The 23,630-nt window shown below is 36.4% G+C and overlaps 1 protein-coding gene across 3 annotated transcripts; it reads right to left on the reverse strand.

The window, feature by feature from the left end:
• Positions 1-992: 992 nt before the first annotated feature.
• LOC112453691 (anoctamin-8-like) lies at positions 993-23,305 on the reverse strand. 3 transcript variants are annotated; one of them, XM_025014579.1, is made up of 16 exons: positions 22,958-23,305; positions 14,075-14,160; positions 11,618-11,778; positions 11,243-11,519; positions 10,933-11,121; positions 10,545-10,730; positions 10,157-10,309; positions 9,700-9,835; positions 9,154-9,209; positions 8,040-8,114; positions 7,658-7,975; positions 5,639-5,836; positions 4,900-5,191; positions 4,302-4,595; positions 3,598-3,868; positions 993-3,405 (listed from the first exon to the last, which is right to left on the reverse strand). In XM_025014579.1, exons 1-16 carry the CDS (start codon positions 23,199-23,201, stop codon positions 2,835-2,837), a joined length of 3,507 nt encoding a protein of 1,168 aa, XP_024870347.1. In that variant the 5' UTR covers positions 23,202-23,305; the 3' UTR covers positions 993-2,834. The 3 variants fall into 3 exon arrangements, with proteins under 3 accessions (XP_024870347.1, XP_024870346.1, XP_024870348.1); XM_025014578.1 differs by having other exon boundaries at positions 4,302-4,616; XM_025014580.1 differs by having other exon boundaries at positions 4,302-4,616; positions 7,703-7,975; positions 22,958-23,304.
• Positions 23,306-23,630: the final 325 nt, after the last annotated feature.

Raw genomic sequence — 23,630 nt, forward strand, 5'->3', positions numbered from 1 at the left:
TAATGTGCTTGAGGTTACACTCGCACTGGTACACGTATAAAGAGAGAATGCGAAATAGTTTAATAGTTCATTTAACAATAAAAATGACATTAATAGAATCAAAAGGAGAACCTGAATGTATTAATGTTATTAAATTATTATTTGTTTCAAATATACTAAAAAAAACTAAAATTTTTTTTAAAAAAATATCAAAGTAAAGTTTTTTCCTTATAGATAATAGAAATTAGAAGAAAATACTTGTATTAGAGTTGGATCTTAATAAAAATAATTAGTTTTATATATATTAGAAAAAATTATTGAAATAATTAGTTTTTGTTAAAGTTGCTGAAATAAATAAAAAAAGAAAGCAACTTGGTTTATACACATTTTATGATATGTAACTCATGCTCGGTTGACGCAATTATTACTACTTTTATAACAAAAATAGATTGAAACCACATTGTTTCACATAACAACTATCTTGACGGGCGCGGACACTTAGCACTTTTTAAACTTTTTAAAAAAAGTAATTTTTTATGCTGATAATTTAGTCGCAGGTTGCTGTAAGAAAAAATCATTTACAAATAAAAAATCTCAATCGTTCTATCAATGATCATCTTATCATCTATTGTCATCTCGTGATCTTTTGCATTTCGATGATTCAATCAAGAATCTAAAATTAAATATAACTAGGAAATATTTGATAAATATTATCGAAACTTTTTTAAATATCTGCAAGTTTTGGAAAGCTAATTTTTATTATTTTATGACTTAAATAACTAAAATTTTAAAGTTATTTGTGTATTATTTTCGGGAACGAAGGGAAGAAGAACGCAATTAGTATTTTGTAGAATATTTTTATTGGCTCAATTCTCGTGTTTTATACAAAACATCTAACAAACACAGATGCTTCCGGCTGAATTTATTCCGACCTGCCTTTACGAAAAGCGGCTAATCTATCAATTTTTGCATCTAATGCACTTGTGTCTCGCAATGTTTCCGAAGAGTGGCGAAGAGTACGCTACGTACAACGCGATTATCGGTTTGCTCAACAGTGCTTAATGTGGATGCATATAATGGTTAATTAATACTAAGCTAGCAATATTGGTAAATGTAATAAAATGTCATGTATCTGTGTTTCTTTTGTATGTATGTGTATGTATATGAGCGTGTACTTGTGTGTAATACTCAACAACTCTGCGCTAAAGTTCAGCCGCGGACGGGGACATGAGGCTAGGCCATGGAAATCGATTTTACAATTTCTGCATAACATTTTTCGCTATATACAAAAACGATCACTAGATCCTGTAACTCGTGTCTGGACGAAGAGCTTTGCGTGCACCATACGCTCTGTCTTTGACTCTAATCTCATCGCCGGTGAGTTTCACGTGGCCGCGAACTCATCTTGCATCCCACGCGTGTGCGTCCGATCTTAGGGACGAAGACGTGAAACTTTGAGAGGCGACGGTGACGACGCGGATGGTCTCGACAATATGATATGCCTTCGTAGAGATCTATTTAGCAAAAAGTTCGTTTAATCCATTAATGCCTAAAGTTTTATAGATTAATTAACAATTTATTACCGCAACAACAACAAAGTTCCCTCCTCCAAGTTTTTTCGTTGAGTTTCACGCCTATACTCGGCGGCTCGCTGTTCAGCGAGAGTGTAACCGGATATACTTTACAAATCTTGTCCGAGAGGACCTTCGTGACTATTCCAGCCGGTTTCCGGTATAACTTATTTCACCGCGACGGGATCGGATCGTTGCGTGCGACTGCACCATCGGGATTCCATTACACGCGCGTTATGGAGCACAGTCGAGGATAATCTAATTTCGGCGTAGAATACTTACGGCACGAACGGAACAATTGGAAGCTCAACGATCGATCTACGGTGTCGAGCGATCTAAGCTAAGAAAATGTGCTATTTAGCAGAGCATCGAATCGAAGTAAAATTAGAATTATCGAAATGGATACGTTCGGTTTCGGAACTGCGCGTTGAAGCATTTCGGAGAAAAATTTATAATACAAGAATTTTACACGATTAATTTCCATGGATTAATTTCAGCCGTCAATATGCACGTGTGTTTCGAGAGGATAATCTATTTATAATTATTTACAATAAAAATCTCCGCAAAAATTGGAGTTCAAGAAGTTCTTAAAATTAACATATATAAAGCAATGCACTTTCAGGTATTTAAAATTAGTGATATAAGTTTCTTTTTCGTTAAAATTATTGCATAAGTTTTTTTGGAATCGGTAAAATTTGCGTCTTTTTGCTTTTCTGTCTGTTAAATTCAATACTCTGTAATCTCCCGTTCCGTGAAATTATTTCGCCACAAATTAGCGACATTTTTATTTTTATCTTTTCGAAGAAGCAATAGTCATTTTTACAACTTCATGTTATTATCCGCGATGTCGTCTAAAACCGCGCGAATCCGTGTTTGAGGATTTTCAATCCTCATCGCGGGACGTTGCCATTATACCTGCATATAGATCCATCGAAAATATGTCACGCGTGGTCACTTCCGGAACCGAACCGAGCCGGAGACCGCGGTTCGATGCCCTGAGCTTAGAGAGCGGTATCGGGAGTAGTTTCTACGGAATATCACCTATAGGATCCTTGTGTGTTTTTTCTGCGATGATTCGTTAATTGTGCGCCTTTCTTTCTCGTTCGGTAACGCGGTACCTGCACGCGGCCGTCGGGATCTTTCTCTCTCTTCGTCGCGATTCAATTAACGCGGAGAACGTGATCTCACCGTCGGTTGCGCAAACCCGCGCGTGTCGCGGTACGCGAACGACTCTCTACGGTAGCGTGGAAACAAAAGTGTTAAGAAAAACAAGTCGTCAAGCGGCTAATGATTCGGCCGGCGCATTTCCATGGCCGCGATGTCGTCCACGGAGATAAGCTTTTCTATGGGGATGCACGAGAGCTCACCGCCGACGCACGATTGCGGCTGTTGCCACCTGGCCTCCCTTTCCGCCTCCTTGGCCTTAAGCTCGGCCTCCCGTGCGCGGCGTTCCTTCAGCTTTAGCGAAAAGATCGCCACCGAGCGCGCCCGTTTCATTAGGCTTTGCTTCACGCGCGTCTTCTTCGCCTCCCGGTCCTCCTTCGACGGTTTCTCCTCCTCCTGACTCGAGATAGTCTTACTGGAGTCCGACAGCCCGCTCGAGTCCTTCTCTTTTTCGGCGATATGGGACTGCCGTTCGCGATGTTCGTGCGTTTCCCGCTGATGATGCTGCTGCTGTTGCTGCTGTTGCTGCTGCTGTTGCTGTTGTTGCTGTTGCTGTTGCTGTTGCTGTTGCTGTTGCTGTTGCTGTTGCTGGTGGTATTGCTGCTTCTCCGTCTTCTCGCGCGCTTTTTCCTTTTCGGGCGAGAAGCGGAACTTCTGGTTCCTATGAGCCACCGCCCACGGCGGTGCCGATCTTTAAGTAGGATACTAATATATTATCATCGAAATATAAGGAACAAGAACGAGCTATTAAAAAAATTAATGTATATAAAAAATATCTTTATATTAAGAACAAAGAAAATATTCAAGGTTTTTGATCAGATAAATGTGCAATCAGAGCGCATATTTTATCACAGAAAAACCGCGTATATCTTATTCCTTGTACCTGAGGAGATCGCTATCTGAGGAGGATGCGAGTTCTTTGGAAACGATGCAATCGGTTGACCTATGCAAAGTTAATTCCTCCTCCCGTCCGCTTACCGCAGCGGCACCAGTAATTTCGGAGTCGCTCGATTTTCGTGCACCTGGCTCCAGACCTAATCGACGTACCCAATCGACGCCGCCGTGTGGTCCGATGGTCAGATGATGGCCAAACTGATCGTTGGTACCAGACGCCTCCGGTTCGTTGCTCATCAACCACTCCCTCGAGCGTCTTCCTATTGAGAAACTTCTCATCAACGCGAATATTTATCCGCTTGATGAGGTCTTTTGCGTGATCCTCGATTCAGAATTTTTGTGATAGATATTAACATGTCATCTGCTTAGCGAGTTTCATATATTTTATCGTACACAACAGAATTCTCATCATAAGTATATAATGGTAAAATATTCCGTAATGATTAAAAATAAAAATTATATTAATTATTTTGATTAGCACACTTTTTACTTTACATTGTTATTTAACTATTTTTATTATTCAAAATTTTGTATTAGATGACATTTATTGTTTTTATGTTTTAAATATTAAAAAAAAATAATTAATAAGATAACCACGGTGGCAGAGCAACATGTTAATTACATTAAAGTGATTTGAGCGTTACATAAACTTTTCTCATATAAAATCTTTCATGCGCGTTTGGAAAACCGAACCTCGTTCGCCTCCGGGTATAGAACATCTCGGCGTGTTACGAATGTCCCGGGTGACGTTGGAATTGCCCTCGGGTAGGAACGGGCTGGTCTCGCTGCTGCTTCCACCGCTGGGGGTCCCGGCCATGGGTGGTGTTTCCGCGATCCTCGGCACCGACGCGGACGCGGCGCTCGGCGTTGTCGGCCCGCTTGGCGTATGGGCGGTGGAGGCCAGGGTCGGCGTGTCCGCACGGCTGGACATAGTCGGGTAGCCGGTGCGGTCGGAAAGCAAGTGCTGCTCTTCGCTCTCTCCGTCTGCTGGACTCACCACGAATCTCCCTGAGTTCGAGCGAAATTAATAGCAGGTAGGAGGAAAGGATGCAATGCGACAGGCAAAGCGATTAACACTTTCTTGCTGATAAGTGCGCGGAGATCATTGGCGAACTATCGCAGGATACTGGACAGGTAGTCAATGGCCACTGGATCGGGGAAGATGAAATTGGGATACAAAGATATTTTAATTTTCTCGAAGAAGTCGTATAGAATAGCTTCGATTAGTATGTTAGGTGATAGGCAGATAGTATACATTGAGTTGAGCATCACGTAAAGATGAATTATGTACCTATCACTGTCGTTGGTTGTTGTTCTGGTGACGGAGTCGAGGATAGCCTTCGGACCGCCTCACGTCTTAAGAATTCCACTTTAGCCATCTCGGTGGCGACCCAATGAGGTATATCGGGAATCGCGCAAATAATCACAAATCGAATAGCGAACATTATGTGCTCCAGTGCCACGATTAGTAAAATCGTTTGCGTTGCTGACATCTCCGGAAACATTCGTTGTACCTGCCCGCTCAGTCCGATTAGGGCGCAGTTTACCAAAATAGCGACCAAGCCCATCGCCTCCATGGCGTTCTAACAAAGTTGCAAAATTAAGCTTGTATTGGTTGAACTATATTTTTAATCTACGCGCAATGTATTTTTTAAATTTAACTTCGCAGATGGATTTAGCACGCAAAAATAAAAGAAGGAATATATTCTATTTAACTTTGATTTTTTAAATTATAATTATTTCTCACTCAATATTTTACTTCTGTTGCGATAACTGCAATAACGACTTTTTAATAGAGATTAATGATATTGTAAGAGTTTCTATTGGAACCTAAAGTGCTCATTTTGAGCGCTTTCTGTAAAGAGAAGTAGATGAATAATTAATACAACATAAAAATAAATAATTAATTTATAAAATCAGATGTGATAAATATTTATTAAAATTTTTTTTTAATTATTTTGTTGGCTAAATTTATTCTGAAATTCACACTCGCGTACATTATGAGTTTTCGGAAATCGTTCTTCACTTACCTGCCATGTGCCGATATTCGAGACCCTACGCCCGAAAGGTCGTTGAAGTACGAAACACAGTTTGAACGCGTCGCCGCGCAATTCGAGCAAATTCCCAAGTAAAGCGGCCATCGCAGCCAACGGAAATGCGGAAGAGAAAAGACAGACGTATCCCAGTTGCGATAACATTTCCAGATGCTCTGAAAACGCCCCGTCATACTGCAAATTGATAATTATTTATTAAGATCTCACACAAAACATCTTCGTGATTGTTGCAAGAATTTTGTTGCAAGAAGATTGTTGAAAGATTGTCTATAAATTACAAAACTTACTTAAAGATATTCTTATTAAACTATATATAAATTTATATATACATTTATATATTCTTATATATTACATTATATAAATTTATACATATATTTTTAGCACGTTTTTTACCCTGCTATAAATAGAAACGTAATTATTTTATTATCTGGTTTATACATATATAAAATGTATAAGTATAAAGACACTTTCTACATATTTATATATCTTTATAGCTATTAAATGCTTAAAAAATCACAATTTGCTAATTCTATTGTATATATTTAACCCTTAAATGCCACACCTCTCAAGAATCTCGTAAATGACACATGGAGTCTAAAAGACCCCAGCATGAAAAATGTCTCCTTACTCATTGATTTTTTGATATTTAGTTATGAAAATTATTTTCAATGTTGTTCAAGGCTTAGAAAAGAGAATAAAATGCTTATATTGTTAAAATTTCAATTTCAACATAGTATAAAAAATTAAGTAAACTGAGTACTGCTAAGTGTACAACCGAGTAGATCAATCACTCAACTATCATCAATGGGAGCATGCCGAGCATGAGGTCCATTTTTGGGGGGAACATTTGAAAATATATCATTGTAAAGGGTCTGGGGTCCGCTGGACCCCGGGTGGCATTTAAGGGTTAAATAATTATATGTAGAAGAACTTTTAAACTAACCTGTCAATATTTGGCAATGAAATAAGTAATGCAAGTTTATTTAATATTATTGACTTAATAAAAATGTCTAACACGATGCTAATAAAGTGTATATATTCAGTGTTTATCTTTGAATAATTAAAACACTCAATAACTTATCTTGGTCGTGGATCCACGTGCATTTAAAGTAAATTAAATTTTGGCAAGACGAAAATTGAAAACATGAGGGTGGGCTCTGCGTGATAAGCCGTGAGAACTCTGTTTATTCCTTTCGGTCACGCTGCATAATTTGAAACTTACGTGATATTTGAAAAATATAGTCGGAAATATTCCGACATTCTATCTAAAGAGTTGGCTCTAAGAGTTACTTAGAGCTGAATAAACTTTTTTCTAACAAGCCAAAACAACGTAAAATTTTTGGATTTTATATAAAATTATATAAAATTTAATATTTTGATCAAATGTATAACATTGCTATAACAATCAAATGTAAAATAGTTTAATTAGTAAAAATTATGCAGTTTGCATTTTTAAGAAAAATCGCAATTATTCATGACAGAAAGGATTGGTCTTTAATGATAGGATGAGTGTGTGATATTACCTTCCTGGTGGATACCTGTGCGTCGTCGGTGGAATGGGTGTGAAACGGGAAAAAATCATTAAAATTCTGCAAAAAGAAACGACCAACAAACGCAACACGGCATTGACATTACTATTAATAGTTCGGCTCAATTGTCATGCGATAGAATGCGCAGAGTGCAGTCTGAGCGGAAAGAAAGGACGGAAAGATCATAGAGGCGAGATAAATGGGTCGATCTATGATACGACGCGTTCGATTCACTCGCAATCTCGTACGACACCCTCGAGACCTGTTCAAGGAGAGAGACCTTGACAAGACAACTGAAGCACCTATCAAGCGTAATCTCGATAGAGAGACGCATCTCTATAGTCTTCTTTATTTTTGTACACATTGCGTTTTCGATTGCGAGCGCTTCGAAAGTCGTGCGTATATGCGTGTGCGGCATAGTGCTCCCAGAAAAACGAAAGAGCTATTGGCTAAATCTAGACCAAACCTTGAACGTAACGTCACTAAGTAGAGAATTAGTGGGATGCCCTACTCTGTAGAGGGAACTCTCCAGTTCTGCCTGGCTGACGTTCCGCGGTTGCTTCGATTTGCCGCTGTCAGGTCGTTCGTCCTTCTCCTCGTTGTCCTTACCGCCTTGTATCTCCTCGCCCTCCTGGCCGGGGGGTGGCCTCGCCTCGCTGGGACTCAGGGCCCCGAACAGCTCGAAGCTTAGCCGCGCCAGTCGTAGTTGTTCGACCAGATACGGCACCGCGGATTCCTTCAGATTTCCAATTACCTGGCGAGCTATGAGCAGAGCCGCCAATTGCTGAAACGGAAATTTATATTCTCATGTGGTTGTAATACATCGCGGGGGAGATAGAGATTCTCACCTCCTTGAGTCTCTCTTGATCTTGAAGATAGAAGGCGATGTAAAACAGCGATAGGAAGGAGTTAACAAACTGAAACTGAAATGTAGGATAGTTGTTGCAGATTATCTGAAGATCGCAGTGGCGTTAGCACACATACACCATATGTACAAAAGGTACACAAAAGCGCGATTACGAAGGCCTGTGATGTATAAGATTATTAAGCGTAAGCAAAAAAGTGTTCGTTTGCGAAAAGAATGTTCATGCAGCGACAGAGACAGCCAGAGCAGGCACATCTGCTTTAAAATAAAAAGCTTGAAGTCTATATTGTATTTTTCAAAATGTCCATCTCTAATATACGATTATTTTCTTTAAACATTGCCGTTAGTTTTCAATTAATTTAGAGTAATTGTGTAAGCTCATTTGTGTGAATCGCAGATTAATGTGATTGAATAAAATTGACCGAATTAAAGAAATTACTTTTATTTTTAATTATAAAGAATTTTATAATAAGTGAACAAGTAGTTTAGAAATCTAATGTTTATTTTATTTTAAGTATTGTATATTTTATTTATATTTTACATAGAATTTATTATGTTTATTCAAAATTCAAATATATTGTGTAAAAATAATTATGACAGAATAACTTGAGATTAAAAATTATATTTCTACAAGATTTTTTTTTAGAAGAAAACTTCTTTATTTATACAATAACATTGTACATCCAATGAATTTTTGTGAATAAAGAAGTGAGTATAGTTTAGTAATTATACCACAGCACGCAGAATATTATAAAGCTGCTACACTTCTTTGAATATAATGTTACATTTTATTTCGAGGATCAATGCAGAATTAATTCTTGATTAAAAAATAAATTGCATAAAACGATTAATAATAATAGTTGTGAAGTTAAGCGATTCAAGCAAATTAAAATTACGTCATTTCGTGTATTATAAATAGCTATTGACAAAGTTTTTTTAATTCGATTCATGGCATACCGTCAAAATATTGTATGTGATAACATAAGTAAAAAATGATAAATACTATTTATTGCGTTTAATTAGAGGAGGACATGTGTACAACGTTTAGCACAACATTTATATTCTATTCGTTGAAAATGGAGAGTTCTTCTTATTACCAGTGCCACTTTGTAGATCAGATGATTCTCGTACTCGGTGTCTAGTCGATAGTTTTCTGCGTCCAACACACAAAAATCACAAATACTATCTACCGCACCATGAACGCTCTCCAAAACTTAAATGATAACGAAACTGTATCTATATATAGTATGTCACGGGTTTAACCACATAAAAAAAAAACAGAGCAACAATCTCTCATGTAAATGTATGATGTTCTTGTTACATAATCTTTCAATTATTCTCTAGAAGAAGCTAAGCCGTGGAAAAATTATCGAAAGTATATGCTATGCTTTTGAACTAGACGTGCACAGTGTACCGTAGAATACACATATCGATGCGAAAAAGTCGGCAAATGGCAATTGTTCGTATTTTGAATCGCACGGAGATACGATTATGTCGAAAGAAAGAGAGGAAGAGAGATAGAAAGAGAGAGAGTGTGTGTGAAAAAGAGAGAGTATAAGAGAGAGAGAGTGAGAGAGGGGGAAGGAAAGAAAAGAAAGAGAAAGTGTAAAATACAGGGACTCGATTATCATTGGGATACATACCCAAATCATTTAACCACACCGCGACTTTGAAGTACGCTTCGTCCATTAATGCAATCACCACCGCGAGTAACACCTTTGGCACGTAACTAAGCCAGAATCCATAGCCGCCAGATTCAAGATGCGCGTCCCACCAATCCTGTAATTTTGCAAAGTCAAACAAGTCGAAGAGTTATATATTTATAGTAATATAAATTTCACAATTTTTTTAACTTTTTTAAACTTTATTTTTCTTTGAAAAATGAGTGCACATAAATTGTACATTTATATATTCTAAACATATATTCAGCATAAATAAGTCAAAGTGACAAAAAATAAATATTTTTGCTATTTGTACTTATAAGTTTTTGATTTAGATAATAGGAAACAAGTCTTTAAACGATCTTATAATATAATCATTTCCCTATAATCAATTTAAACTTTTTTACGATTAAAAACTGTGCAACACACTTATACGTGCCTGTATCTGAAAACTCAGAATCATAACGATGAAGACGAAGAGTAAACAGATTGCGATAATAGGAACGCTCACTAAGTATCGAAACATGTTTCTTCGCCACCTGGGATACGTCGGTTCCAGCCTACCCGTCACTGGTGAAACTTCCAAAGTTCCCTGAACACAGTTAGGATTGAATTGATTAAATTGATCAAACCTCTCGAACGGGCTTTACAAGTGGACTTTTGTCAAAAATCCGTCGCGTATATCCTCTATATTTTCACTTGTACGGCGTAACAAAAAAGCCTATTCTATTCGCTGTGTAACTTTAGACGCTGGAGTAGCACACTACGACGTTACCATATGCCGACATCGGCGTGCTAAGGCTTAAAAATGTTGGAAAGGTTCTTACTGTAAACAGAGGTCTAGGCTCGACCAATAAATCGTCCCTCTGATCCAAAGTGCCCCACCTGTACGCCAATTCCGCGCCCCTCCTTTTCCACGTCTCTAGGTATACGGTAGCCCATATCACGTTGAACACCGAAAACAGAACGTACGCCACGTCCTCCACCGCTTGGTTCCTACCGATGATGCCGACCTAAACAGTCGGGATTCGATTGTTACTTATTTTTGCTTACCTCTGAATCTCGGAGCATTCCGTTGTCTGAGAATCCGGTTTATTTTACATCCAAATTTGTCATTAGTTTCGTTTTATTCGGTTTATTAAATAAACAAGATATATTATACACACTTGCTCTATACTCGTTGCTTGACTAGCGATACGTGAGACTTGTACGTACCCAGTATATGACACCCACTGCAGCTGGAACGATCAAAGCGGTGGTGTAGTGGCCGAGCCAGGCGAAGTACATGGTGATTTTCACCCCGAAGTATTTACAAATATCATCCAACGGTTGAGGGCTGAGGAACGCGCGGACCCAACTCCGTTGCAGTTTCTCTAACGCGGGTAATTCGTGAAGAGGGAAGACCTGATGAAAGTAGAGTCGCGTCACGGATCTCCCCTTCGACGAGATGAGATTCCTTGAATCTCGTCTCGTCGAAGGAGGGGCGAACGGGGCACGGTCAAATCAACATACGCATATATCGCACCTGAGAAATAATACCGGATGAAATGCACTTTGGGATAATCGCTTGACCCTCCACCATCTTAAGACCGGGTAAACTGTGGAGATCCTGAGGGCCGGCCCTCAGGGTGTGAAGTAGGTGCAGAACAAGGGACTGCCTTTCCTGCGTAGTGAAGAATCGGATCTCGTCGTCGCTACCTTCGAAGCAGTTAGCCTCGGAGCCGACGAACTCCTTAAATCCACCGCCAAATTCCTGTCTCAGGGATTTTGGAAGATGCACCTCCTCGGCTGCCTTGAGCAGACTGCGTGCCGATCGAGTTACACGTATGCGACTGATTCTTACGCGCGCGCGATTTTCGTTAAAGCGTACCTTATATTCTGTCGAGAAACGGATACTTACACGCTGAACGGTGCCGTAATGTAAAACCCGTAACTGTCCGACGAGGCGTGATGTCGCACGTGAACTATTAGCCCCGGGGTTCCAGCCCGGAGCCGACCTAGGAGCCACATCAAGGTCTCGTCGTTCGCCCCGCTGGGGAACATCATGACTACATCGCATTCCTAAAAGAAGTCAAATTATTGAGCTTTTTGCGCATGATTTACGTGACAGAAAGTTATTGAATTTTGCAACATCCATCTCTCTAAATATATAATCTCTATGTCTATATAGATATATTTATTATATACATCTAACGTGAATATAATAAATAAAAAATAAGTACATTTTATAAAAAGAATTTTTATAAATTTAAAAAGTTTTTATTCTGCATCTATATCGCGCGCGGTAATAATTTGTAAGGATCGCAAAGAAAAAATTGTGGAACAGCATATTAAGTTTATTGGACGACTACATAAATCCATTAGGTACGGCTTTCCGAAGAATAGTTCAACGGTCTTACACGTTTCGTTTCGTGAAGTATTAATGGTCTCCAACGCGACTGAAAAAAAACCACTCGAGGGTCTAGTGGTGTGGCCAAATAAGTTACGTGCATTACTAGGTCAGCCGTGTTATCGGGATATCGTTGTATGCGAATTGGCAATATCAAGCGCTATACTAGTTGGATTTCAGCCAGCTTATTCTGATTTTCGAGCGTTAAGATTAGGCGTGGAAACTACTGCGAGTCGAAAAAAGTAGACATTATATTTAGGAAAGGAAAATAGTTATATACGCGATGAATTAATTCCTTTTGGACAAGAAATTGCTTACCATCCTGACTTAATTATCCACTTTAATAGTATGGTGCCAGCAATAATTCTCTTTCTCTTTTTCTCTTCCTTTCTTTATATAATTTATATAAGATAAATTAATACTGCATAACGATAATAACTCTTCTCATCTTATTTGATCGAAAAAATTCGAGATATGTAATATTATTTACTGCAAAAAATACTGCGTCGCAAAAATATTCTTTAAATATATACATGCTATATAATTTCCATTTGTACTCCAAAATGTATGTTATCTCAAATAATGGAAACGAGTATCGTTATGAAAACAATTAGTTTGCAAATCACGTGCAAATATGCAGATTCTGTAGATGATATTGCATATTACGATACCTATTGCATTTACATAAGTTGAACAGATGACTCTAAATGACATTTTTAAGAGAGAGAAAGAGAAAGAGAGAAGTGGAAAATTTTGAAACTTTTATTGAAAATAATATATTGTTAAAATTATTGTAAAAATGTTCTATATTTCATAAAATAATATGCTCAAGATAAATTCATTTTCCATCGAGCTAACACGATGAAAATCGAATTCGCAATTCAAGACGGAGATAGTAGGACAAACCAAATAGTATAGAATCAACAATGTAGCTTGAAAGGGTAAACATCGCGAAGTTCTTCGGTACCCACTAATAGCTTGACGATCGATATTATCACTTTCGTAGAAACAGAACTACATACCATAATCTTTAACGAGTGTTGTTCACAGAATGTTCAATTCGATGATCCAATTTACAGAAGAGACTTTTTTGTTTGTGTTTTTAAGAATAAAACTTAGAATTAGTATTCTTGTTAATAGGTATATGTGCCAACGTGTTTCTTTTATCAGATTAGATTTTTGCGGTGATATCATTGAACGACCCTGATTGATGAAGATAGTCACGTACACGAGGAAGAAATAGAGATACTTGAGTACCTGTCGCTAATGGCGACACACAGAGGCTACCGTTATCGCTGTGACCACAGCAATCGAGTGTTAAAAGGATATTATATAAACGATATTACATTACCAGTCGAGAAAACTAGCATTGCCTTTTATCATAAAAGAGCATTCGCGCATTAAACTCGTACAAAATGACCGAAGTGAAACGTGACGCGTACCTCACTCCTTTAATAACGTTTGGAATCGATAATTTACCTGTAAATAACGTTGTGTTGCATTACGTAAAATTATTCCGTGACATTGACACATAAAGTTTATAATTAAATTTATTTCGAGTATAATTGTAATTGGACAAAACTCGCCAATTTCTCCACTTTATGAAATAATATTGAAATTGAAGTATTGTCTGTGCAGCAAAACGTTTGCCAAATAATATCTCGCCAAATTTGATATCGAATAATATTTCGCGAAGTTTGACGTTGAATATTATTTAATATTCAAAAACATCTTTATTAATAACTTATTTAATCTAGTTATTACATTCCAACGACAGTCATAACATTTTACATCCGCTGCTGTGATGTCGACTGAAAGATACGAATTTCCGACGAGACTTCCTTTCACGGAATTATGATGTTATCTATACGATGTCGAATGAATACTTAATAGTTTTTACTCTTGCCTATCATGAAAATTGCTTTCGATCCATTTAACTGTGTGTTTAATAATAATTAAAACACATACCTGAGTAGGAACCTTTTGTATCCATAGGCGGCGGGGGGTCATTAAATGGCCTGTACATGGTATTTTCCGTCTCAAAAGACGGGACGCTGCAAACAGAAACATGTAACCGTTGAGATTATATTAAATTTAAGTTTTAGGCATGACATCGTCGATTCATAATTATTGATTGCACGAAGAATTATAACTTCGAGATGAAAGTTTCAAGTCTTAGTACGCGCGTGGCTTCTGCAAAATTTAATATTCCCAATTTTATTTATTGACATGGCACGGGTGTGTAATTCCTTTTATTTTTAACTGACATGAGTCGCCTTAGCTTCGTGTGGGCGTATACCCTTTTTAAAAATTATTCTTCGAATTATTCAGGTTGTATCTCGACCATGTTATCGAGAAAATAAATTTATGCACACTGCAACATTGAACGGCGATTCCTTAAATAGATTAGCTATACGTTTTTGTATTGAAAATATTACAAATCGTTACAAAATAAAAAGCAACCGCGTATCGTATATTTCTAATGAAAAAGAGCGCGCCAATTTCTTTTTCTCGTGCGAATTTTCTCAAGTATTATAAATACAATATGTTTAAACTTTAATTATTAGCATTTCTTTTTTTACATTTTTTACAAACTATATATTGCTATAAAATTGTTATAAATATATGTTTAAACTTTCATTATTAGCATTTCTTTTTTTACATTTTTTACAAACTATATGTTGCTATAAAAAAATAAAAAGATAGCGGCTATTTTTGCATGGAACAAATAAGCCTTGTATAAAAGAAAGAAAAAAATGTATTTTTAAAAATTTGGTGCATTATTTGGATAATCTAATAAGATAATGATTATAAAAGAAATGATTATATTCGTTATGACGTATATATTTCGGTTTTGTACACTTTGGATGCGTTTTGTTTCACGCATGATACGCATAATGCATCACTTATCCTTGTTTAACATGCGGTGAACAACAAGGATAAATGATGCATTATGCACACATCATGCGTAAAACGGAACGCACCCTTTGTTTGTAAAAAAAAATGTACAAAAATAATTGCCGAGGAATAACGTTTCGCCGTTAGGGTTGATTCCTCTGACGTCAGTTAACTTCAGTCGTAGTTTGATTGTCTCTCTTGTTTGCCAAAAGGGATGGAGAAACAATTAAACTACGGTTAAAGTCAATTGATGTGGTAAGAATCGGTTTCTCTCGACACGTGTAACGAAAACCAAACGGTAAATTATACCGCTGCGCAAGGGATGCGACCATTAATCTCGTATACCTACAAACGTGTAATGACAAAAAATCCGTCGACAAGATAAAGTATGTGCGATTACTTTGAGCGAACTCGAAGGTATCTAGCGTAGGCGTGAAGATGGGCATCCATCTATGTCGACCACAAAACTTTAAAGCTCTCATCGGTATACACTGTCGTTAAAAGCTTAAATTTTGAGTTTACAAGAAGCAGGTTTTTACTAGAGAAAGATGAAATATTTGTTACCTCTTTTGCTTTACATAAAATTAGACATTAATGCTCACACAGTTTGCACTTTTTATTTCTCATTTAAATAATTAACAGAAATTTTAATTATTACCTAATTAAGATCATGTACCATACAAAACACAGTAATATTTTATTTTTAAATTATATTTATTAAATTTGTTTAGGTACATATAAAGATTTTGTTAAATTGCGATTTTATAAAGAGGATAGCACTATATGATATAGACTCTAAATCGTTGTTTCTACTAAATTATTATTTTTGAAGTTTTTCGTAAAATATATAGAGCCATTATAGCGTAAATGATGGCAGAGAGTTCCAACAGTAGTTGGAGATTGCTAATGCAAGCGTACCTGAATTATTCCGTATTTTCTACCCTGTTATCTCTCATTGTCAGTGCAGGAATATAATTTGATTTATGATTTTCACCAACACTATCCACGGTTTCCATGTGCGATAATGTCAGAGCAATCAAGTTATGATTATACAAGAGATCTCTTCTTATAGTATCTTTTTTATTTCTTTTGCATTTTTATATTCTTTATGCAATTAAAAGAAAAACAATGTATTAAATAGATAAATGTTATGAAAAGGAAAAATACACTTCCAATTTAGCACGTGACATGGTGTGAAGGCATAAATATTAGTTCTTCTAAGCCTCGTGACATGATAATTTATGTGCAAATATTGGTTTCTCTAGTTCCGTTGTAGACCTCAAAACTAGTTTATTCGGAAAGATCTTGAGAGATTCTCGAAATACGAGAATACTAAGAAATTTCTTCTACTATATTACATAATACACGTATTTCGAGAATCTCTCAAGATGTTTCTGAATAGACTAGTTTTGAGGTCTACAGTGGGACTAGAAAAACCAATATTTGCATGAATTATCATGTCACGAGGCTTAGAAGAATTGTTTACAAAATATATTTTTTTATAAACAAATTATACGTATATATATTATATATATATAATTAACAAGTAGAATATTTGGTACTAGAAATAAATTAATAGGTTCTGTTAGTTTTATTGCTCTTTTGATTATTATTAATGCTCTGGTACGCACGGGCTCGCGCGAAATTATTTGAATAATTAATAACTCGCGAGCCATCAGGTCGGAAATTCGCACCTCTGAGATCTAGAGTATACGCCGTGGTTAAGCTGCCTCGGAAGGTCCCCATTCCGAATCCCTTTGGATGAATCGTCGCTGAAATGCTACCACCGCATCTCATTTCGGTGGGGGGATGGGAACGGAGTGAGAATCCCTCTTACGTCACAGCCGCGCATATATACAGATATATATGTATATATATCTATACTTTCGCGGAGAGTGCACGCTGCACGCTATCTACATCTCGTCTGCGGACGGTGCTGCACAAAACGCGGAAATTATGGACACGATCGTCTCGAATGAGAAATCGCGCGTTTCCGTTAAGGACGTAATTTAACACCGTTGATGCGCGCATCGTGGATGCACTCGGGCAAAATATTATCTTACGCGGCAATTATGCGAAACATGTGTGTTTTAAAATCGCTTTATTAATTAATACGCATACAACATATTATATAGATTCTTTCCATATCGATTTCTTGATTAGAATACACATCTTTTCTTGATAACAATTTTCTGATTTTAACTTTATTTTTTTTAAGCTAATGAAAATTTAGATATTTCCATAAAATAAGGATGCAAATGCGATAATGTATTTCGAGGGATTAATATAATTTAAAGTTTAGTTGGAAAAATACAAAATAACTCAGAGTTACTGCATCTTATTATCACAGATTCTTGCAGGATCGCATTAGATATCGCAATTCTGTTTATAAAACAAAACAATAATTAGATCGTCTCATCGCGATATCTAGCAACATGTCTCGCATATCTCCGCAACATGTGTCATCATATGTCTGATGTATAATAGCTATACGAAATCGTCAGGAGATCTTTTCTGCCTTCTGTTTTTGTGTTGTATATTTTTACTTCGTACACAATCTCCCCAAGAAAAATGTTAACAGGAAACTATCGCGATGACAGATTGAGAAGCTTTATTTACGTCTTTTGGTCCAAATAATTTTTGATCCAAATATTTATCTTTTATTATCTCTTCACCTACTTAGATCTTTAATAAATTTCATATATTTTGCAAGCTGGTACAGGCAAGTTATTCTCACGAAGCACGCCTACAAACAACTATTTGTGCGCCAAGAACTTTTTTTACTGAATAGTCATGCTTCATCGACTTGATATACTCGGAATGAGGTCAACGCACCTTGTTTACACTTGCAGTCCGACGACATCGGGTAGCGAACGACTTGAAGGTGCCAGCGCATCCATAAAACTATAAAAGCTTTTCCATGTGACGCTTTCTCGAGGAAAAAGCTTTGCAAATATAGTTTGGAATAAAATAGCTTTGTAATAAAATTACGTATGAACGGAGTAAGATTATCTTCAGATATCCTTCTCTTCTTTTCACTCTGTCATATTAGATAGTTAACCTAGTCATCGTTCTTGTATTAGCGTCACCTTGAATAACCATAAATCTTCATATTAAAGATTGTACCATTAATCTTTATATTTCAAATTTTATAATCTTTTAAAATCTTTTTCAGAGAGATTGGAAATAATCTAAGTATAAAGATTAAGTTTTTTTTTTATATTGGCCCTCTCGCTCTTCTCTTTTAATTTTTGATTGGACTAACTTATTATATTGCATCTACATTCGGCTTGTTTCGTGGACTTTTTCTAAATTTCTCGCCTTTAAAAAGTAAGATAAAATTATAGCAAAAATAATTTGCTATAAATATATACATACCTATATTAATATTACATAGTGATTTGACAGAAAGAGATTAGAATGTATATAATAAAGCCAATTTAAAAGTATCTTAAAATTTGTTGTAATAAAATATTAACGTGATAATAATATAATGTGAATTTATTACAGTAACGTGGCATTAATTATAAATTTTCTTTAATATAGAAGGCGTGAATCGATAGGAGAGCTGCATCTTTATTAAACCATATATTATTTTGCATTAAAGCATTTTTACGATCGCATTTGTATTACAATTCATAATTGCCAAGTAAAAGTCTATTATATTACGATACATATTATGATACTCTTGTTCAAAATATGTTATACAAGCTATAGGTTCTTTTGCAATTTTCTTAATAGTGTAGTTGTATACTTCAATAGGATATACGCTGTATAAACTTTTTCTTTACTTATTTTACGGAGGAGGATTTAACTTACAAGTTGTCTGGTACTAGTACATCAGAGAAATTTTCTCTTTTATAAGGTCTTCCGGAATAACAAGAAGAAATTTATAATATCGGAAGAAAAATGTATAAAATTAAGAAAAGTATAATATTATATATACAAATCTCAATTAAATTTATGGAAAAGATGAATTGATATAAAAAAAAATTACACAATAATTTACAAATAAATGAAAAAGTGAAATGAATTGCGAACAATGACATTCCTATATCGCTCAACGTTACAAATTCTTTGCTTTATTGCGGATACCAAACCAGAAGTATAATCCCTGAAACTTGCATTGAAATCGTGATATCAATTATCGTTTCTTCGTTTTAAACTCCATGTAGGTTATTTCAAGTCGTAATCAGTGAATAATACACAATGCGGATGATGTACAATGTGTCACATCATTCGGTTCAATGCGCGATTGTGATGTGACACAAAAACAGGTCGAGTAGCCGTATTCGAGTATTCGAGCAGCACGATTGGAACCGACGCTCCCGTTAACAAACGTTAAGCGTTCCTCTAAACTTTTATGTCTTCTGAGAGCTGTACTTCCTAAGAACACCAGCGATCCTTCAATCTTTTTTAATTTTGCCATTTCACCGAAGTTGCCCCCTTTCAATGTTTATAAAATTCAACAACTGGAAAAACGCACAGTATAGAAATGTCTGATCTAAAGTCCCTCTTTGAATTAATTTGATATAATTAAATCAAGATTTAAGATTAAGATTGCTATATTTAAATTAAATACTATTAACCCTAGAATCCATACTGGGGTCGATTTCGACCCCAGGCGAACTTTGAACTACGCTCCTGAGCTAGCGAGTGACATTATCGACTCAGGACCTGAACCATAATTCATTTCAACTTTCTAAAAGTAGGGTTATGTCGGGCGCAGCGTTAGTTGTTCGCTAGCAGTGAAGTAGCACAGTCGCAAAGCGGGCGTGGGGTCGATATCGACCCCAGTCGTGACTTGCCGTTTGAGTTTCGTCACGGTAAGCTAATTTTATTTTTTTGCTAGAATCAATATATATCATGTATTATTACGTAATCTGAGCATAAATAGTCATAAATATTATTTAAGACGAAATATCACACAATTTAGTCGGTAAAAATCCCGTTGCCTATAGAAGATTGACATTTCGCAGAAAATGGCTGGGCGATATAATGTTTCATTTTTTTCATATTTTTTACTATTTTGTATCAAATAAAAATGAAATAATACTTAAAATACAATTTTTTATGGTTTTTTCATCGACTTTTTCCGTATTTCAACTTTGCGAATTTCTTCATTTTTATAGTCCCAAATAAATATACTTTTTGAACAGAACATAGCGATGACAATTTTTTTCTAATAGTCTAATGTGTCCTCTTTAAAACCCCGTTTGAATTTTTAAAATCGGTTGATTACAAAAAAAGATACAAATTTTTGTTTAAAAAAAGAGGTTTTTGCTGATTTTCTGCGTTTTTCAGTCTTTAAATGGATTTTTCACTAACTAAACTTGAGTAAAATTAAATTTACCGTATACCATTCTCTTCGTTATTAAAAAACGAAGAAATTCATGTAGGTTTAAAGGCCCTTTATTTCTATAGGACCGGTTTTACGATCAAATAAAGCGTGGGGTCGATATTGCCCCCAGTCATGGATTAGAAGGTCAAAAAAATGAATCATGGATTCTAGGGTTAAAATAAGAGATTGAAAAATATATGTATAAAACCAAGTAGAATATTTTTATTAATTTACATTAAGGAAATTCCGCATCAAGTGTCAAACGAATTCGAGTTAAGTTTGGGCCGATGAAGTTAAGCCGCAGTTCAGAACTAATCCCGTGTGGATTTCGTGCTAATCAAATTTATTACTAAGTTTTTGGGACTTTGATAAATGTGAAAATTTCACGGTTGTTAAGCTAACTAAATTAATCATGATCTTCGTTCTATCGTAAAATGATATAACTTTGTCATATCGAAGATATAATATTGTAAATGTCTTCAGTGCTGACTAAATGTTTCGGAAGATAGAGAATTTTTTAAAGCAAATTTGATTTTTGCGATATAATTAAATTAAATTAAAGATTTGTAAAAATTTGTACATAAATATTTAAAAAATCTGAGTATACACAAATAAAAAAATGTATAAAAACAAATTACTATATAGGTTAAAGAATGAATATTATATCTTTACATTTATCCAATTTGATGTCGCAGTTGAGTTTTTTTGGTTTGCATGCAATTTTCCAATTTATTTCTATGTAAATTGGAAGTTTGCAGTAATTATCAATAAAATGTTAATGGGTTAATGTATTCTTCTTTTGTCGAATACATTTAGTTTGTTTTAGATTCTATTATCAATTAGATTATATATATGTACTAATTATATAATTCTGTAGACGTTATCTGCAGAACGAGCAGTGTACTAGTTTTATTACATACAAGTACATAATGCATTCAGTCCACGTGCGATTTTTACGTAATTCCCGTGCGCACATAAAGTACGCCGAATGTTAAAATTGGCAAAGCGTAGGAGAAGCGATGAGAACCAAGTAGAACTGCGGTATTTCTCGAATTACAGCTATTTCTATAAAACCAGATTTTTATGGTAAATAAATTAGTTACAACTCATGAAATATTAAAAAATCTTGTATTACAAAGCGTTTTTCACCATTTTCAGGAAAATACTAAATAATTTATCCTTGATTAAAATATTTAAAATTTATTTCTTTTATTATTTGTTACCTACATATAAAAAAAGGGAATAATTGTTCGATTATTTTTAATCATTATTAAAAATAATTAATTTAGTATCTCTTCCCTTCTATTTAATGATTTAATATATTATTAATAATAACATATATTACAATTACATTAACGTATTAAATTTATTATTAAATATCTACGTTTTTATTATTAAATATCTACGCAAGCGCCCATTCTATAAATTATTAACATATTTTAAAATTTTTATTTATTTTATTTTTGTTATAATTTTAGAGGGAAGAAGAAAAAAGTATCTATAACAAATTAAAATTTGACATTGTACTGCCGTTGTACACGTGTAATACATGATTAACAGGAAATTTAAATTTCACGACAGGTATGTTATGACAGACATTTTGAGGAAGATGTTATCGATTAATCGATTAAACATGAAATAACTTCTATTTCACATTCTATCGCGCGAAAGGATCGCGGTGTGTATCTGCGATACATTTACCTATATAGCAACCCGCATGAATGCCATAACAGCAACCATTTCGAAAGTGCAACTGCAACATGGCGGTCTGGAAACAACGAGGTCATCAAAAGAGATGAACATAACATAAAACATGCTTTTTTTGCAAAGATATTTATCATTGCAAATCGAGCGTGGTGTCATTTCGTTGTACCGCCGGAAACCGCATGAACTCATCCGCCCCGAAATTTATGTATTATTTATGAGTTTCGTCATGTTCGCAGATACATCAATAGAGAACGATTCTAGCATACCAAATACATGAAATATATCTATGAAAGCGTTTATACCGAAAATGCAAGGATGCGGAAGTAACCGCATGAATTTATCGAATTTATGTTTTCGTGTCGCTTAATGATAACGTTAGTAATTAATATTATGTTAACGCACGTGTTGAATTAGGATACGCTAAATAAACGTTACTATACACATAAAAACATTTGAATTCTAAAATATCCAGATACTTTTACGGGAGAGAGTATACGTTAATAATAAGTTAAATGCGGCAATCGATCTATAAGATCTAAATTCGCACCTTATGGTGTCCATCTCTTAATCGCGATATTAGAGGGTGCATACGCGTGCATACGCGTGCATACGCGATCGAGGGACATAGTCGATTCGCAAATCGGTATTAACACACGTCGGTTCGCTCCGCCACGGTTACTTCGTTGAACGAGGCCAGGAACGGATCGGAGAGAGCGTTCCGCCTATCGGGCGGCATCACGGGGAAGGAAGATCGATCTCGATATTCGTACACCAGAAAGTCGAAAAAGTGATTCGGGACTATGGTATCCGCGGCGACGTGTGGTTGCGTGAGGTTTCGTAAGCGACGATGATGCGGAGGAACGCGATGGTACCGGGAAGGGACGAAGAAGTGGCGCCTGACTCACCCTTATCGAGGGTCTCGCGGGCCGCGTGTATGACCTTTCTGCGACGGAGACCGTCGCCCGCTAGGGCGCTCGTCATCGCGCTGGCGAAGGTCGCACCGGTGCTCGTCGTCGATGACGCGGTTCTGACATCGTCGCCGTTCGCGCACTCGTCCGCCGTGGACGTGGACGTGGTGGCGGTGGTCGACGCGCGATGATGATGGTGGTGGTCGAGGAGATTGATCGGGGACCCCTCGCCGCCTGGCATAATGTCCCGGACTGCCAGGGACCGTAGTCCTTAGCCGGAGGACCCTTGCGCCTCAACTGAACCGTGACTCCTCTCACTACGTCGTTCTCGCCCGTCCTCTCCCTCTTCGCCTCATCCTCATCCCCAACGGTTTACTCGTTGCACCCACCCTCCTCGTGGCCTCGTCACTCCTCACCCTTCGTCGCTTACCGTGCCACCTAGCCATTCGCTCGCACGATGACGACGATAGGGTGAGATCCCTATACGAGCATCTCCCGTCGTATATCCGGTACCGGAATACCACCCCTCCGTGACGTGGCACCATCTGCACGAGGGGGGTTGAACTTTGCCGATCGATGACGATGTAAGGGTAGATTTTGGTCGGGGCGCGAGATGAAATTCCTCTTAAGGGTTATTAGAAAAAGTTATTAGAACGGTAGTGTAAATCTT

Source organism: Temnothorax curvispinosus, unplaced genomic scaffold (genome assembly GCF_003070985.1).
Source record: "Temnothorax curvispinosus isolate PA1 unplaced genomic scaffold, ASM307098v1 QBEX01004614.1, whole genome shotgun sequence".
NCBI classification, from domain to species: domain Eukaryota; kingdom Metazoa; phylum Arthropoda; class Insecta; order Hymenoptera; family Formicidae; genus Temnothorax; species Temnothorax curvispinosus.